Source organism: Epinephelus fuscoguttatus, linkage group LG10 (genome assembly GCF_011397635.1).
Source record: "Epinephelus fuscoguttatus linkage group LG10, E.fuscoguttatus.final_Chr_v1".
Lineage (NCBI taxonomy): Eukaryota > Metazoa > Chordata > Actinopteri > Perciformes > Serranidae > Epinephelus > Epinephelus fuscoguttatus.
Window position 1 is genome coordinate 11,029,425 of NC_064761.1, and position 16,385 is coordinate 11,045,809.

The following is a 16,385-nucleotide window of genomic DNA, read 5'->3' on the forward strand; positions in this document are numbered from 1 at the left end:
AATTTCAAAAGTTGTTTTCAATAACAACCAAAGCCCAGTTCAGACCAGTGATTTGTGATGAGACAAAACCGTTTTAGAACGTTACAGTGAAAAGTTGCAGCAGAGGAACCAGTTGGTCTGAGCTTGACTGTACTGAAGGCTGCTGGTCAAGTCAAAAAGACCACAGATGGTGCCATCTGGTGATGGGCTTGCTGCGGCAGGTTCTCCACCCCCGCCAAACCCTCTGTTTCCATCCTCACGGTGTGCTGGTGTCAGACAGAGGGTCGCTGCTGCTCGCTGTTTAATTTAGTTTAGTTTAGTTTAGTTTAGTTTAGTCCATCTGATGCTCATTTTGTTTGTTTTTTGCTTTTTCATCACACTTAAAATTCCACTGTAGCTTGTATCTCATGATCACTATCCTCATTCATATTTTAAGAAACTATAAATTATATTCAGCCACAAAATAAGCCTGAAAAGCTGCTGTGCATTTCCTTGCCTCTGCATATGACTGTGACTACAATAAAATAAAGCTCATAAAAAACTACCTGCACTCTACTATGTCCCAGGAGACCTTAAACAGTTTGGCAAAGCTCTCCATAGAACGTCAACTTTCCCAGAAACTGGACTTTAAAGACATCATAAATGACTTTGCTATAAGGAGAGTTCAGCACTTGACATTTGGAGTTCAACACCAAACATGCCGCACCAACACTAGCCTAAGACATTGAAACTGCTGTGACCATGACCGTGGTTTCCTTGTGTGGTTAGAAAAGGATAGCACATTGAGTATTTTTCATCGCATGCCTAATTTGCTCAATAATAAGACTGTGCGTGGGAAGTCTATGGACATATATTACAGGATGAAAAAACACTGGTAGGTTTATAACAATAATAATTGATTTATAATGTGATAATAATGTATGTAGGCCTATGTTTAGGCTCTTTAACGTCCCAGAGTTTTGTTTTTTTTTCATATAAATCTGGCATAGAGTATGTTCAGACCACTAATTAACAAGTTTGTTATCAGTTTTCTTTGGACATCTTTAAAAACACATGTTGCACTTGTGCACAGAACATTTTTGCAACCTGTGTGCAGTGAGTCCGCTGTGTGCATGGGAAAGGCCTTTTGGGGGTGGGCTTTGGAGATCATCTTGTCCTGGGCACAGAGTTGACACACACTCAGACGCACCTGCGTCATGTTTTCAGGCCCCTGTCCACCGCTTTATTCAGAGTTTCTCCCTCCATTCAGTGTCTCCACACAAATCCTGCCCCACTGGAATTTTACAGCTGTGAGTCAGTGACAACAGTAACTGAGTCTGAGCAGCCACCGGCTGTATGCTTATCCAAATGGCATTTGGAGACCTGTATCAGCAGGCCCTCATCGTCATAACTGTTACACCTTCCCTGCCAGGTTAAAGGCGAGAGCTGGAGGGAGCAGTACTGTTTACAGACAGCACAACAGACTATTGTAACTCCTTACAGGACGTTATCAGGGATGTTAAAATGCCAAAACGTTTGTTTTCAAAAATTCATTTCTATGACTTTAAGGATTTAATGCCAAATGTGAAGCGGCCCAGAAGGTAAGCCAGACAAATTAATGATATTGAATAATGGTGTCAGTAAGGTGGTTAATCTTACTTTCTTTTTTCACTTCTAAAATTTTTATTTAACATTAACTAAAACAAAGTTTAACTTAAACTCATTTTGCAGAATTGATATCCTTATTCGGAGGAGGCATAAGAAGGACACGGAGTGTCTGAAGGCACAAAAATTGAATGATGAGACATGTCCTTCGAAACTCAGGTAGTATACGTGGCACTTTCATAGACATTTCAATGTTCTAGCGGTTCATTATGGTGAAAATTCATACTCAGATATCTCTATTACAGTTGGAAGACTGACCATAAACTCAACCCAACTCTGGAAAAATTACTACAGGATAAAAGTAAGAAATGTTCCTTGAAATATGAAATAAATGATAAACCTAAATATTTGTTGGAAGTATATCAGACTCACATATCACACTCTCATTAATCTCTCTAACAAGATTTAAACGAGACACAATTACTTTTAAATTTTACACTCTTCACAGAATATTTAGCGGCATTCCGCAGCTTCCTGCAGTCTGAGTTCAGTGAAGAAAACATTGAGTTCTGGCTCTCATGCGAAGACTTTAAATCAACTGCCTCACCGGAGGACCTTCAATGGAAAGCAGAGGGGATCTACCAGGAGTTCATCCAGCCCACGGCCTGCAGAGAGGTCAGTAATACCAGGGTTAATGGTTCATGGACGAAAGAAACAGAGCTGGATGAAAAGCCAGATGGCAGTAGAAGTAAATTGCAATATATTCTATCTTTCAGCATACTTAAACATACACTAGATTTCTCCAAGCTGATTTGCACAACAGGGTAACCTATTATTGCATAAGAACAAGAAATGGCACCTCATATTAGGAAGAAGAATGAGTAAAAGTGGATGAAGCAATATGCATAAGAATGGCTACTAAAGGTCACAACTTCCACTGCTTGTGGTGCTACATGCTTTTTCAGTGTTGGTGCATTGGGTGAAGATGCATCCCCTTGAGTCTAGGTTGGGGTTCAGTAGCATTTTATCAAATCAGACACCAGTAGAGAATCAGCTTATCAAATCTGAACCACTCAAATAAATGTGGATTTGAGGAATTAAGGTCATAAGTAACTTAATATTTAAGAGTTTAAACCACGTATAACAATAATAGACCTAGCCATTGTGACGTGATCCACTGGTATGTGGACTCCCGTTTTGAAACTTCAAGTTTAGCATTTTGGCTATCGCCATTTTGTATTTTGGAGCCAGACATTACGAGAGAGTGGAGCTGTGGAGAAGTGAGGGGTGGATCTTACACACAGACTGTGGTGATGCCTTGCAGACAGCCTGTCACTTCATAGCTGCCCCGCTCTTAATTATTCATAACTTCAAGCCCCATACAGTTGTGATGAATGTTGAAATTATCTAACTGAAACCATTTTTTTTCGTGTACTAGGCTGTTAACATGCATATTTCTATTGTATAGCTGGGCATCTCAACATGGGGGCTATGAAGAATGACTTGCTTTTGGAGTCAGCCTCAAGTGGCCGTTCAAGGAACTGCAGTTTTTGGCATGTCCATGTTGGCTTCATTTTTCAGCATCAGAAGTTGCCATCTGGCATTCAAATATTCTGCACCGGCCTTTGTGTTGTCAAGTGTTGTTTTGTTTTTAATAGGTGTTAACACACACACATGCACACACACCATGTGTGTGTAGCTAGCTGCAGATGGCACATCCATTAACTCTTGGTGGCTAAAGCACATGGATTAAAACATATGAATAAAGTCACCATAGCATTATTTTTTACAATGGATTTCCTGTCAGTGTCTCTGCATTATAATATGTTTGTGTTTAATACATGATTAAATGGGACCCCAAAAATCTACAGACATGCAGATCAGACAAGGCCCTATACAACTTTCATACTACCATCACATCTTTATTTAGTTGGTGTTCTTTGGAGTTGATCATGACGTAAAAGTTGTCCACTCTGAATCTAGGTTTTGTTGAGCCATTTTCTTCCAGTTACAAGGACACCTAAGCTCACTAGTAAAAATATATCCCATCAAGGAGGTCCGACAATGTCTCACAATGAACAATCAACACAAATTCCAATTTTAATTCTTGTCACATTAGAAACATTCCAAAGGACTTGTCTTTGCTGTAATAGCCGGCCTGCTTCCATGTAACTGAACCTTACTGCTCTATGTATACTGTACGACATGCTCTATATTGGTGTGATTGGTGTAGTCCAGCACACTTTATGCAACATGACCCTTCCAGATCCCAAATAAGTCTATTATGATTTACCTTATGGGGGGTTTGTAACAGTTTGTTCAGAGGTCTATCACAGAGACAAACCTCTATGGGGTTGAACTGACCCCAAACATAAATAACGTCACCTTTGTCAAATGTGACAGTCCAGTTTGGGGGAAAGGGAATTGCTACCACTTCAATACTTTCTTACATTGGGTTTTCATGAGGTGAGAAGAAAAGAAAAAAAGCAATTGTAGATGTTATTTTTACCAAACAGCAGGGTGGTCTCTGAGACCCAAACAGTAAGGAAGCAAATCCAATCTTCACAAAGCACCACAGCAAAAAAATACCTGTTGTGCATGAAAGTTAAAACAATTAAAAAGTTAAGAAAGTTAAGTTGAAGGAAAAAAATGCTTAAAGTTAAGTATCTTTATCAGATGCCAACATTTGTATCTTTACAGCCATGGACTATATTTAGAGGGTCTTGTTTACTAGCTGTGTTAGTCACATTCTTGGAGTACAGTTTGTTTTCTGAGAGAGAAATTTGGTGTGAATGCCACCATATTCCACACAATTTAGACTGTACTTTACTCTTTGTTTTCTCTAGATCAATGTTGACCACCACATTAGAGAGAAGATCAAGAAATCTTTGGAGCAGCCGAGCCGCTCCTGCTTCGATGAGGCACAGAAACACATTTACCTGCTGATGGAAAGAGATTCTTGGCCCAGATTTCTGCACTCAGATGCCTACCTGAGTCTGAAGCACAGATCCAGAACTCTTTGGTACATTTAGCTCAAAATGCTGTATCAAAGCTGCTTCTCCAACCCTCACTTTTTGTCTTTCTTTTTCTGCTTGGCTGAATAGAAAAGTTATTTCACGCTGTATGAGATGTGGATCAGACTCTGTTCTATTCTTTTAAGGGCAGAGCATCTCTCTATTGCGCTAAAGCCAAACTGAAACGATGTTTTCAACCATGTGCACATCAATCTTTTATATGATGGCTGGATGATGTATTGATGAAATGTTGTGGAAAATAATAAAGCAGGAAAAGACAAAGTAATGTGAGTGGAAAAAGTATACGTACGTAGGAGAGAAGGAATGCAGTTTGTATGTGTCAGGACTTCAGATGATTGTTGAGAGTTTGGACTTGTTTGAAATACTGTATGTGTTAATGAAAAGTCTTAGTAAGTTAAAGTACAGAGTACAGTTTGATAAATAAATGGTTTCTGACATGTAGAATGAAATGACCTAGTTTTCATTAGAAGTGTCATAAATGGGCATTAAATTCCAAGTTTTGCAAAACATGACTTCTTGACCATGTTTGGATACGTTTCGTCAGATGAGTAGCTCTCACTCACCGTCTATAACTATTCTTAATATTCTGACAATTTTCCATATAGTCAGAATTTTGAGACAACGATTTATATTTATCCAACTGACTGTCCAACTGGAGGTGCGGGGATGGGCATGAGTCAAAAGAAAAAAAGGAGAACAGTTTCCACAGCTCACCCAGCAAGGAGATTCTGTTTTTGGTCACATGTCTGATATATCCTCTAATTAGGTGCAGAGATGACTCCACACAGCAGCAATAGGGTTTACCAAACTGGAAAAAAGTAACCCTGCAGTAACCCTTGATCTCACTCTGTTCTGTAAATGGCCTTACTCCTAAAAATTGTGCCTTAAAAAGGAGTACTGAGGTAGCTAATAATAACTCAGGGGGCTTAAACGACAACACTGGAGTCATCAGACAACCTGATGCGTAACAGATCAGGCTGGATGTGCTGCCTTGTTAGGGGAATAGGCTTATCACCCTCAGACAATGATGGCAGAGATACACAGGTGCTTTTCTCAGAAAAAATAACCAGAAAGAATTGTACTCTGGGAAAAGATCATGTTGTTAAAATAAAAGAATTAAAAGGGGAGGACTCTTTGGTACATATGCTTTTTTACATTTTACCTAAAGATGTATGTTTTATGGGTGAAAAACTCTGAAAGTTTATTTCTTCCAAGCAGTCTCTCCAGGTCTAATAAGGTGGTGCAAAAAGAAAATATGGAGTATATGGTGAGCTCAAATTCTCACACTGTGCCCCTAAGATTCTTTCTGACTCAATCCACACTTTTTTGAAATAAGAATAAAAGTAATATTTTTTAGCATAAGTAAGACATACTGACTTATTATTACGTTATTCAAAAGATTTTTGAACCTCATCTGGTGGAGGGACAAAGGCCAATGGATATGAAAGAGGTAGAAGTCCTAGTTTTAGATACATTTCATGTATTGAACTGTTTTACTGTTACTGATATTTTTTGCTCTATAACTTTAACATTTCTTCTTCCAATTTATTTCAAACCAGAGTCCTGCATCAGGTCGGGCACTGTGTGAGTAACCTGCGAAAAAGGTGATTTGTGGTTGGTAATTGTTCAGTTCTGGGTTAAACATGCAGGTCAGATTGTAAGTGATAGATAATAAATATATTAAAATAAAATGACAATAATAATAATTTAATGTATTATCGTTTCAATCCTCGGATGGCTGACCTTGTGTGTCAGCTCCGTCTTTTGAGCCACTTCAATCTGGTGCATTATTGTAGGCAGGTTAAATGTGGAGATGTGCTACTCAGTATTATGAGAATAAGCAAGAAAATATTCATACAAACTGTATTTCCTGAATGAACTTAATTTTTGAATAAACTGTCTTAGTTTCACATGTAGGATATGTCTCAAAATTATTACTTTAAACATGCTGCCTCACTGAATGGCTCATTTTAACAACATATTTATTATAACATTTATGGTTTGGGGTCAGCAGCCGATCTTTTGTCAACGTTTCAGGTTGAGTTGCAGAAGTAATTGGCCATTTTTGCGGATGGAATGGTGGGTTCAATATTGCACATGGCAGTGCTGGTTTGGGAGCGGGTTCTGAAAATCAAAGTAAACATACTGTACCATTAAGCAATGCACAATATACAGTTGAGAGAGAATTTCATGAAAGATCCACCAAAGATTTGTGAAAAATGAACCATGAATTTCACTCACTCACTCACTAAATGCTCACTATAATATTTCATGGTGACGAAAAACACATTTTGTGAATCTCAACTCCATGGTCTACTTACGCCTGAGTTTTCCACCATGCACCACATAATGGTCTTCATCAGTGAATGGAGTTAGCATATATGTCTGAATAATGTGATCCAGGTTTTGTGATTGTATATGAAGGGGAGGTGATTGTATGCCCTGTCCAGGTTCAAGGACGATCTTTGGCATTAGATTTTTTTTGTCACACATACTTCAGATCAAGCATGAACTCAAGGCAAAAATGCTTAAATTTAACATCTTATTTTTACCTGTGTTACCTACTTTGTACCTCAATAACTTTAATATGGTACAAACATAGTCAGCAGTCAGTTCCCCATGCATCCACAAATACTAAATGTAAGACACTTGAGAGAGGATTTATAGCCACTGGCTACACAACCCTGCCTCCCTACAAATTATGTCTACAGCTTGTGGTTTTGCCAATAAAGTTTTGAGAGGAAATTTTCTTCATGGACTTTGACACCAGGCACCCAAATTGGCATACCAAATCCCATGTGTGGTTAATTTTAGGTAACAGATGCACTATGGTGAAGGTGGGGGAAGGGAAAGTTTGTGGTTTTGGTTAGAGTAAATGTTAAAGCGGTCTTTCACGTCAAGTCACTGTTGGCTTTTTCAGTATCTAACCAAGACCACCATCTTTCTCAATCTTAACCAGGTGCTTTGAGTGTCTACGCACAATCATGAAAAAATATAATGACTCAATAGTTGCTATGAGCCGATGTTGTATTGCAAGAGCAGGTATCGTAATGCTGTGTTCCCACCAAACGCGAATTCGCAAATTCACGCGTCAAGATCACATACAAAGTCAATGCAAAGACGCGATTAGACATGAAATCGTGCCGGGCGGCGCGATGGACGCGTCTAGCGTGACGTGAACGTCCAGTTGTTGACACAGCAATAAACTGCTACTCACCGGAGACAGATGGACAAACACTCCGCCGCTGAAATGGACCGCTTGTAGTTGGTGTCCTGCCGGGAGATCCTGGCGCCAACCCTCGCCAACAGGTCCTCAAACTGGGCCCCAGTCAGCCTGAAGTACCGCTGAAAGCGGCTATCATCCAGACGGAGTTCCTGGAGGAGGTGGTGAAACTCGCCGAGCTGGATGCGCTTCTGCAGGATAGAGTGAACCCAAAAACGACAGCGTTTGGCCCGCCGACGCATTTGGGACTTCCAGAGCAGATACAAAGCAGCGATGGTGGATGGATATCTCAGCCATGGTCGTCAGTGGCTACATAAAGCTATATGATACTAGGTGTCTACTCTACAGAGACCACAACAAAAAGGAGCAGGCTTGGGTGAAAGTCGCCGAGGAGACTGGTCTACTTGGTAAGTTCTGTAAATATGTGTCTTTAATTAGTTTGCAGAATGGTTGTACTATGAACGTTAGCACTAGCTTAGCTCCAGTTAGCACAGCCGGCTTCCCCACTACTCGCGCGAATGATGCGATAACGCGTTAACATGAATTAACAAAAGGCAGGCATCCAAACTCGGGCATTACGGGCGGCGCGTTACTCGGGTTACGAGCGATTAAATCGCGTTCATCGCGTTTGGTGGGAACACAGCATAAGAAAATATGTCGTCAGTGAACATTTTGAACACGCTCTCACCTCCAGCTTGTCAACAAACACAGCATTTTGAAAAGGGCCCCACGCTTCTATGTACCCCTCCAGCATCAGTTTTGGATGCTCTGGGACAGCATGTCAATTTCTGCTCATTTCATGGATGATGTCTTTTCAAGATAAACTTCCACGTTCTCAGGAAATGCAGGTTTTGTCACCAAAAGTACTTTGGGTTTAGGCCACAAAACTACTTGGTTAGATTCAGATAAAAGGTCAGGGTTTGGGTTATGATAAGTAGGTTTGTTGCGTAACTTTACTGAGTAAGTAAGTTAACAGCTATGTCACATGAAGTATGTCAGGTGATATTAAAAAATGACTCAACCTTGTCTTTCGTTTTCACACGAGACACAAACAGTGCTCAATGACAGTTGGCTGACAGATGAGTTTTGGGGGTTTTTTTTGTTGTTGTTTTTTGTTTGTCCTCATTCTATTAATTAATAAGTATTCCACATGTCCTAACATGTATTTGCTATTGAATATTGTAAAGATATAAATGCAATTTTTTGGGCTGCAGGCTGAAACTATTTGATATCACAATCAACATGAAACGTCAGTAACTCTGTGTACACTGGGATGTCAGGGGTTGTTCCTGATAATGGCAAAGGTCTCACATCTCCCGCATCACATGGTGCATATTCTTCACACACAATCTGTCACTATTTTCCCATAGCCCAGCACAGTTACCATGGTAGCAAACAGGAAGTGAGTACTGTCCATGGCACAGTGTTAGTCAAGACAGTCACACTTGGGGAACTTCACAGCCAGATCTGGATAGCTATAGGCTTGTAATGTTTTGCAGGGTACTTTCTATACCGCTGTGTTTCTCCATATAGACACACAAAGACACACAAAGGGACAGCTTTCAGTTCACAATGTTTGGTGATTCTTCGAAACGCCTCAGTACTTAGAACCGTGTTTGGGCAAAAGAGGGAGAGCAGCATCAGTGAAGTGAAGCCAAAGGGCAGATTGTAACAGAATAGCCTGGGGCATCAGATGGTGGGTAGATACATTGAGTCAGGCTTCTAATATCACAGAACTCGTGTGAGGTATTTTTAATTACCCTCTGAATCCTCTTTCTTTTCTTTTTCTCAGAAGCTGCTCCCCCTTTTCTCTAAGCTTATTTTACCTTGTATTGGCAGGGAAATTAAACATAATTGAAGCCAAGGCTGGTAGCACTGGATAACATTTACTCTTCTACTCTTAGTAGACCTGATTTAAATAGTGTTAAGATAAAATACTTTGTTCAGAATATATTTCAATGGAGATAAAATGAAAAAGTTCTCTCAGATACTCAAAAATCCTCTTAACTTGACAAACCAAGATCGTCTTGACTCTCTTGTGAGCACTGACCTAGAAACTGGCTTCAAGAGAATCACATGTTCACTGGGCCTGAACACCTCAGACTGTAAATGTTCTGATCGTCTCAGTCTAAAGCAGATTTTTTACTAACTGACATTCATTTGGGACAAATAAAGACACTGTGCTGTGTTGTGTGGACAAGGAAGAGCAGAATAATGTGTCTTAAGAAAAAAATGTGTAGAAACCCATCTGTCGAATGTGAAGTCGGAGGCAGATGGTGTGGCTCTGTCTCTGTTCACATTTCTCGCCAAAGCTTAGAGTGGAGCTAGGAGACATGGCTACATTTGCAGGAATTTGAAGTCTTTCCCTCTAAACTTACCATGGCAGCTTTAAACATGATTTTTACATCAAGTGACAGTATCTCTGGTGGTGTAGTATGTTGTGGTACTCCTGAATAGAAGGGGGGAAAGCTAACAGCACAGCTTTGGATTCTCAGGCTTCTAGTCAACTGGGCCAACAAAACTATCAAGATTTCTTGACAAAAACACTTACACTTTGCATCCAGGGCTAGCATTTCTAACATAACTGCTTTTGGATTGAAATGGCTTTGGTAGCAGTTGTATTACTACACTTGTTTGGATCTTCATTGTCAATATTATTCACCTACCCTAAAGCCTTAATGATTTACTGTGCAGGACTTTTATAAAAAAAACAATGTATGAACTCATGTAAAAAACTTATGTTCTTACTTTGCAGTGTTCAAGACATTTCTGGGCACAGTGTGTAGGTGAGTTTGTGACTTTATAAAAAGGTAGCAGCTAGGTGTCAGACCATAGGCAGCATGCACCCAAGAGGAAGCTACAAAATTTGTGGGCACAGTGACAATAAATGCAAATTTAGTGAAGCAAAACATCAAGCAGACTCTAGGGTTGGCTTTCACTTTCACTATCACTGGCAATAGTGTGTTGACAAACAATAATGAGAGTTTTTGCATTGTATGCCTTCAACCTTAATTCTCAACATTAATTGTGTTTTAGAGTTTAAAGAGTCAGTAATCTGCAATCAAAGCCAGAATTGCGGTGCCTGCTAAGGACAATTTATCTGACTTTTTCGAACAGACAATTTGACATTCACACCAGCCCGTCCCATTCCCAGGTTGTCAAACCAACTAAAGCTTGGCAATTCATATCACAGCAATGCTACGTATGAAGAAATGGTTATGCATTGGTGGACCGTTTGGTTGTTTGAGGTGGACAGAGCGATCACCCGATTTCATTTCCAGGTCATCAAAAACCAATGCTTTGACAAGCCCCGCGGCATGTGATGCCATCACCGAAGGCACCCTTTGGCGTCTCTTTGAGAGGCAACGGCCTCTAACTAATTCCAAGGTAAACCCATCCAAGGTAATATTTGAAGGTCAGAGCAACTGACATAGTATACAGAGTCAGAAAGTCTGTCTAGGGTAGGAGGGAGGAAGGGGAGGTGGATGGGTCAAACAATAACACACTTTCAGCCAGGACACGACTGTTTGTGTCCAAACTGACCAAACGGAGAATCAATGAATGTTACTTGACTTATGTACATTTAACCCCAAACACAATGTTTTTTCCAAATCTAACCAAGTATTTTCATTGCCTGAACCATCTTGCAACTATTTGACAACTTTAACCACATGTTACATTGACATTTGGGAGCTAGCTGTGCGTCACATACAGATGCAAAAGGCGTAGTCTCAAAAAGGTGCCTTTGACATTAGTATCAAGTGCAGCACTATAAATACCTTTTATGCGGGCTGTCAGAAAGTGTGTGCTGTTTTGAAAATGCAGACGATTATCACATCTTGCCGCTCTCCATTTTAGCAGTGTGAGTGTGGCCATTTGGAACTGCTATATAGATGCAGCTGAACGACCCTTCATACAAACTATTTTGGTTCAACTATTCCCCTGTCTTTAAGATGGGCATTCATGACTGGATGACGAAGAATTTAATTTCCCACAGCTTGTTCTTAAGCTCCAATCATCGGCAGCAGCTTCTACTCCCAAAGCCAGACAAAATATGTCACAGGGCAGAATGGATTTTAAGGAAACATAAAATGTCATGGGTCAGTGCTACTAACGCTAATTTCAGCTAACGCTAGCCCCTCGCCAAGAAACTGTCCAGTTCACTACAAGTTCTCACACCACAACTCGATTTCTGGCCGGTTATTTCTATTCACCCATGTCCGTTCCCAGTCCCTTGAACAAGTAACAGGCTCAGATGTTAAAGGCTGCGGCCTGTCAAATGTGTATGAGTCATTGTTGACGTTAGCATTTGGGTTTATGTTCATTATTGTAATAGCTGACCTTGTCAGCCATCTCTCTCTTATGTCACAATTTCACACAATTTCTTTAGTTAGTTTAGTTAAAGGTGAAGCCTTACAAAAATTAAATGTCATTCTCTAACATATTATAACTCCATAGTGTTGTCCATCTAAAACATTTCTCTTATAGGATGTGAGGCTTGGCAATATGTCCTCCTTTTCAAGGGTTTTGCAAGCCTTTCTATTCTTGTGAGCATATTTATATCTTATATATCATAACAAAAAAAATATACACACAATATATAGGGATTTCAATCTACAGTTTGACCATGTAGAAAGGTTTCAACAGTAAAGTAAAATCTTTGTGACTGAAACAAAAGTGTGGTCATAATATGACGTTCTGACAATTGTTCTGACTTCCTGTCGCCTTGCAGACTCTCTCTGTTGCAATCTATTTGCCGTTTCCTCTTTCCCGCACATGGCTGTGGCCTCATGTTGCATGAATTTACGCCACATTTTTGAATTTCCTTTTGTGCAATCAATAAATGTTAAAGTTGTTGATTTCTGGAAAGGACACAAATCCCAAAAAGTCCTTTCACTTGTCTTCAACAGGCTTCACTTTTCAGTCCTGTTTCAGAGGGTTTCCAAAACACACACACTGCGCGAAGGTCAGGATTTGCCTATCACAGTACACTGTTACTGTCATTTGCATCTGTGCTGGTAGACTAAAAATAATGTGAACACAGCATGCTTTCAGCCTGTCTGTTTGGCTCGTCCAGTCAGGAGGAGGGAAGGATCTGCAACAGCAGAAAGAAAGGAAGCAGAGAGACATAATAGGGAGTAAGGCATCAAGAGGAGGGGGAGGCATACATGCACAGTGTGAGTATGTGTTGTTTCTAACAGTGAGGTAGGAGGAGAGGAGGAACAGGAGAAGGAGGAGGAAGGGGTGCTTCCTCTTCAGTCTGGGGCTGAGCTGCTGATGTATCCCAGCAGCCCCGGTCCGTAGCAACAGGAAACCTTGGTATAAAAAGCCGCGTCGTAGGGGGAACCCTCCTAAGTGTTTCTCAGCCGCAGCATGACCAGGACCGAGAGCCTGAGAGTTTGGACCTAACAAGACAATGCCCAGCCTAATCATCGAACCACTAAACACGCAAAACTTCATCATGGACAGAGATGACAGGAAGAGAAACAAGAACATGTGAGTGAAACTTACTTACTAACTGCGGTGAGCCGGGCTTCCAGTAAATATGCTGACTCTGGGCTTCATGAAAAATAATTTATGTATCTATTTAATACTAACTGTATTTCCAAAGTGGTGTTTTGCTTTTTTGGCTCTCATGACAAACCTTTCAGACCCAAGAGCACACTCAGGAATATTATGGATGGTATCTCCTGAAAATAGCTTAAGTTAATAATGTCATCTAACTTTACTTCACCACATGCTCCCTTTTCTAATTACTAACATGCCCAACATGCTTTGACAGATTCACTGGAAACTAATTTAACAGCAGTAAATCCAGTAGGGGTATATTCATGTATTTCTTATCTCTACACAGCGGAAAGAACTTTATGTGCCGACTCCAGTGCATGTTCTCACACTCGTCAAGCTCTGAGAGGTAAGGAGACTTATGGAGTGTTTTGCATACATTTCAGTTTTAAAATAGCCAGCCTGCTCCTATCATTTCCATCTATGGCATCATGAAAGGATTCAAATGAACTAGAGACACCATGTTTGCTTTGGCACAGCACACACGCACACCAACATATCCCATGGCCTGACATTTTTGTATGAATTTGATAAGCACATCTGCTATGCTTTCTTGATTAGACTGCCTCTGTATCCTTACAGCTTTCGCAGCAGCTTTATTTTACCCAAATTTGATTGCAGTTGAGTGATCTAACTTGCATTCTCTCCCAGCAGGCTAAGTTTAGAAGATACCCAACAATGGTCACAGTCACTGGAAAGGCTTCTGGAGTCTAAATGTAGGTTGGTTTTCCTCTGAGGATGAGAATACTGCAAGAACAGTAAATAAAATTTGTGAGAGTTTTAAAGAGAATATTTGTTTTTAAAAGAAGCCGAAAGGAAGTGTTATCTTTGCTTCATGCTTGCTGTGTTTTCTGCGCTTTCCTCAGATGGACTGGCCACTTTTCGCAACTTTCTAAAATCCGAATACAGCGATGAGAATATTGAGTTCTGGCTCACCTGTGAGGACTACAAGAAGATCAAGTCTTCATTCAGAATGTCCTCAAGAGCCAAGAAGATTTATGAGCAGTTCATTAAAGCAGAATCTCCTAAAGAGGTAAATCCAACCTAGAAACTCTTAAATTCTTCTGTATCAGTCAGTAGACAGTCAGTGCTCAGTTTGTGTCTTCAGTTTTCAGAGTACCAAATAGGAATTGTGCCTGCTCACATGTTGAGTCTAAAATCTCTCGCCCTTGGCTCAAATCCCCTCATTCCTATCTATCTGCCTCATTCCAGATCAACATCGACTATCACACCCGAGAGCAGATCAAAAGGAACGTCAAGACTCCCACCATGCACTGCTTTGACGACGCTCAGAAGATAGTTTACGGGCTGATGGAAAGAGACTCGTACCCGCGGTTCCTCCGCTCGGACATTTATAGAACTCTCCTGGAAAACCTCGCCGCCGACGCAACGAAGGGATGAAAGCACGGTCAGGAGGGGGTGGGGGGAGAGAGAGAACGGACATTAAACCCATAACTGGAATGTTTGAGCTCCTTCAGGAGGAAGGACCGAACACAAAGAAGGAAGGAGACTCAACACGGACACGTACGGAGGCCCCGCGCCTTGGCGTCGTCACTAGATCCAGAAGCAAACTGTGCCTTAGTCCCACGTCATGGGAGGATCCCAACACCGAGCACATCACACCTGAGGACTGTGTACCAAGAAGAATAAACAGCTTTAATGATTATGACCCTGTAGTGTGTGTTTGCACTTGGATAAGTCTGTGTACGCAGGCGCATTGAACACTTTCCACAGTGAATCAATCAGCGAGGCGACTGAGGCCCGCTCTGGCTGTGGAGCTGCGTAAGCAAACCATGCAGTGGACCTCCTTTGGCCTTCTTTGCAGAGGTGTTTCCTGTGCAGAATAAGATAGAGGATGTAGGATGCAACGGTCACACTCGATCGGCTGTGTGTGGGTGGGTGTGTGTGTGTCTCAGAGAGAGAGTGAGAGAGTGTGTTTAGTTGTAGCTTTAAACTGCCACTGACACGGAATAAGCTGTCGCAAAAAGAGTTGGCCAATTATCTAATGACAGCTCTAAGGAAGACAACAAATCTATAGCGAACAGACTCAGTAGTGATATGTCATCCTTAGTAAAGGGTTGCAGAAGGCCACTTAGCTCTGCAAGAGGTGTTCATGTACACTTTAAAAAGGAGATTTTTCTCCTTTTTTTTTTTAGATTGGAGCGATATGGGGTTTTAAAAACTGATACTGCTATTTTTTTTTTTTTTTTAGATTTAAGCTGCCAATGGTTGATATTTTGTGCAAATATTTAATATAATTTTCAAGCTAAAAAACTAAGTAAAAATAGCTGGCATATTTGTCGCAGTAAAAACCCAGGTTAAATATATTTTATAGGATAAAAAAACATTATCCAGCACAGTTTTTTGTGTTGAATCTGAACCAGATTCTGCACTTCTAAAAAGTTCCCTTTTTTATGGCCAGTGGCATCTAATTTAATTCCTCAGCACACGACTACTGGCCGTGATCTTAAAATTCTTAAAGCACTGAAGTGTCAAGAGTTGTGATTTTTAATGTAATAAACTATTTGAGTGGAATTATTATAGAGATAGGATGTTTCACCTTGCATGATAGGCTGTTAAAACTCCTTGTATACCCTGAGAATATGCCTTATTATTGCTTTCAGAAGCATGTTGTTTAAATGTATTCATAGGGGTTAATAGTTAAGTTAACTTAAAAGTAAAACAATGGATTATTTATTGTTGTTTTGTCACCATTTGAGTACAACCTTGTTGCAGTGTTGGAGTGCTTGTTAAAATGTTAGTGATTTGAATGACATTAAATTATTTAAATTGCCTTCTTGGAACAGAGTGACATTTTTTAGTAGCACACACACACACTTGTCTCTAGTTTCTGTTCTCTCATTTTTCACATTACAGCTTTTAGCGCTTTGTGTGCCGAAATTAAGTCCGGTGGTCTGTTTAAAGGAAGGCAGCAACCTACACACTTCCAGTGAAATAGATCTTAAAACATGGCATTATAAAATTAATGGGATGTTTGT

The 16,385-nt window shown here is 40.4% G+C and overlaps 2 protein-coding genes across 3 annotated transcripts; both read left to right on the plus strand.

The window, feature by feature from the left end:
• Positions 1-1,316: 1,316 nt before the first annotated feature.
• Positions 1,317-5,105, plus strand: LOC125895532 (regulator of G-protein signaling 21-like). The gene is made up of 5 exons (XM_049587448.1): positions 1,317-1,559; positions 1,690-1,782; positions 1,869-1,924; positions 2,072-2,238; positions 4,410-5,105. The coding sequence occupies exons 1-5, from the start codon at positions 1,483-1,485 to the stop codon at positions 4,593-4,595; spliced, it is 579 nt and encodes a 192-aa protein (XP_049443405.1). The 5' UTR covers positions 1,317-1,482; the 3' UTR covers positions 4,596-5,105.
• A 7,878-nt stretch (positions 5,106-12,983) lies between these two features.
• On the plus strand, positions 12,984-16,180 carry LOC125895534 (regulator of G-protein signaling 21-like). Of its 2 annotated transcripts, none has more exons than XM_049587451.1 (5): positions 12,984-13,317; positions 13,676-13,735; positions 14,041-14,102; positions 14,253-14,419; positions 14,599-16,180. In XM_049587451.1, the coding sequence occupies exons 1-5, from the start codon at positions 13,238-13,240 to the stop codon at positions 14,785-14,787; spliced, it is 558 nt and encodes a 185-aa protein (XP_049443408.1). In that variant the 5' UTR covers positions 12,984-13,237; the 3' UTR covers positions 14,788-16,180. The 2 variants fall into 2 exon arrangements, with proteins under 2 accessions (XP_049443408.1, XP_049443407.1); XM_049587450.1 differs by having other exon boundaries at positions 12,989-13,317; positions 14,038-14,102.
• The last annotated feature ends 205 nt before the right edge of the window (positions 16,181-16,385 follow it).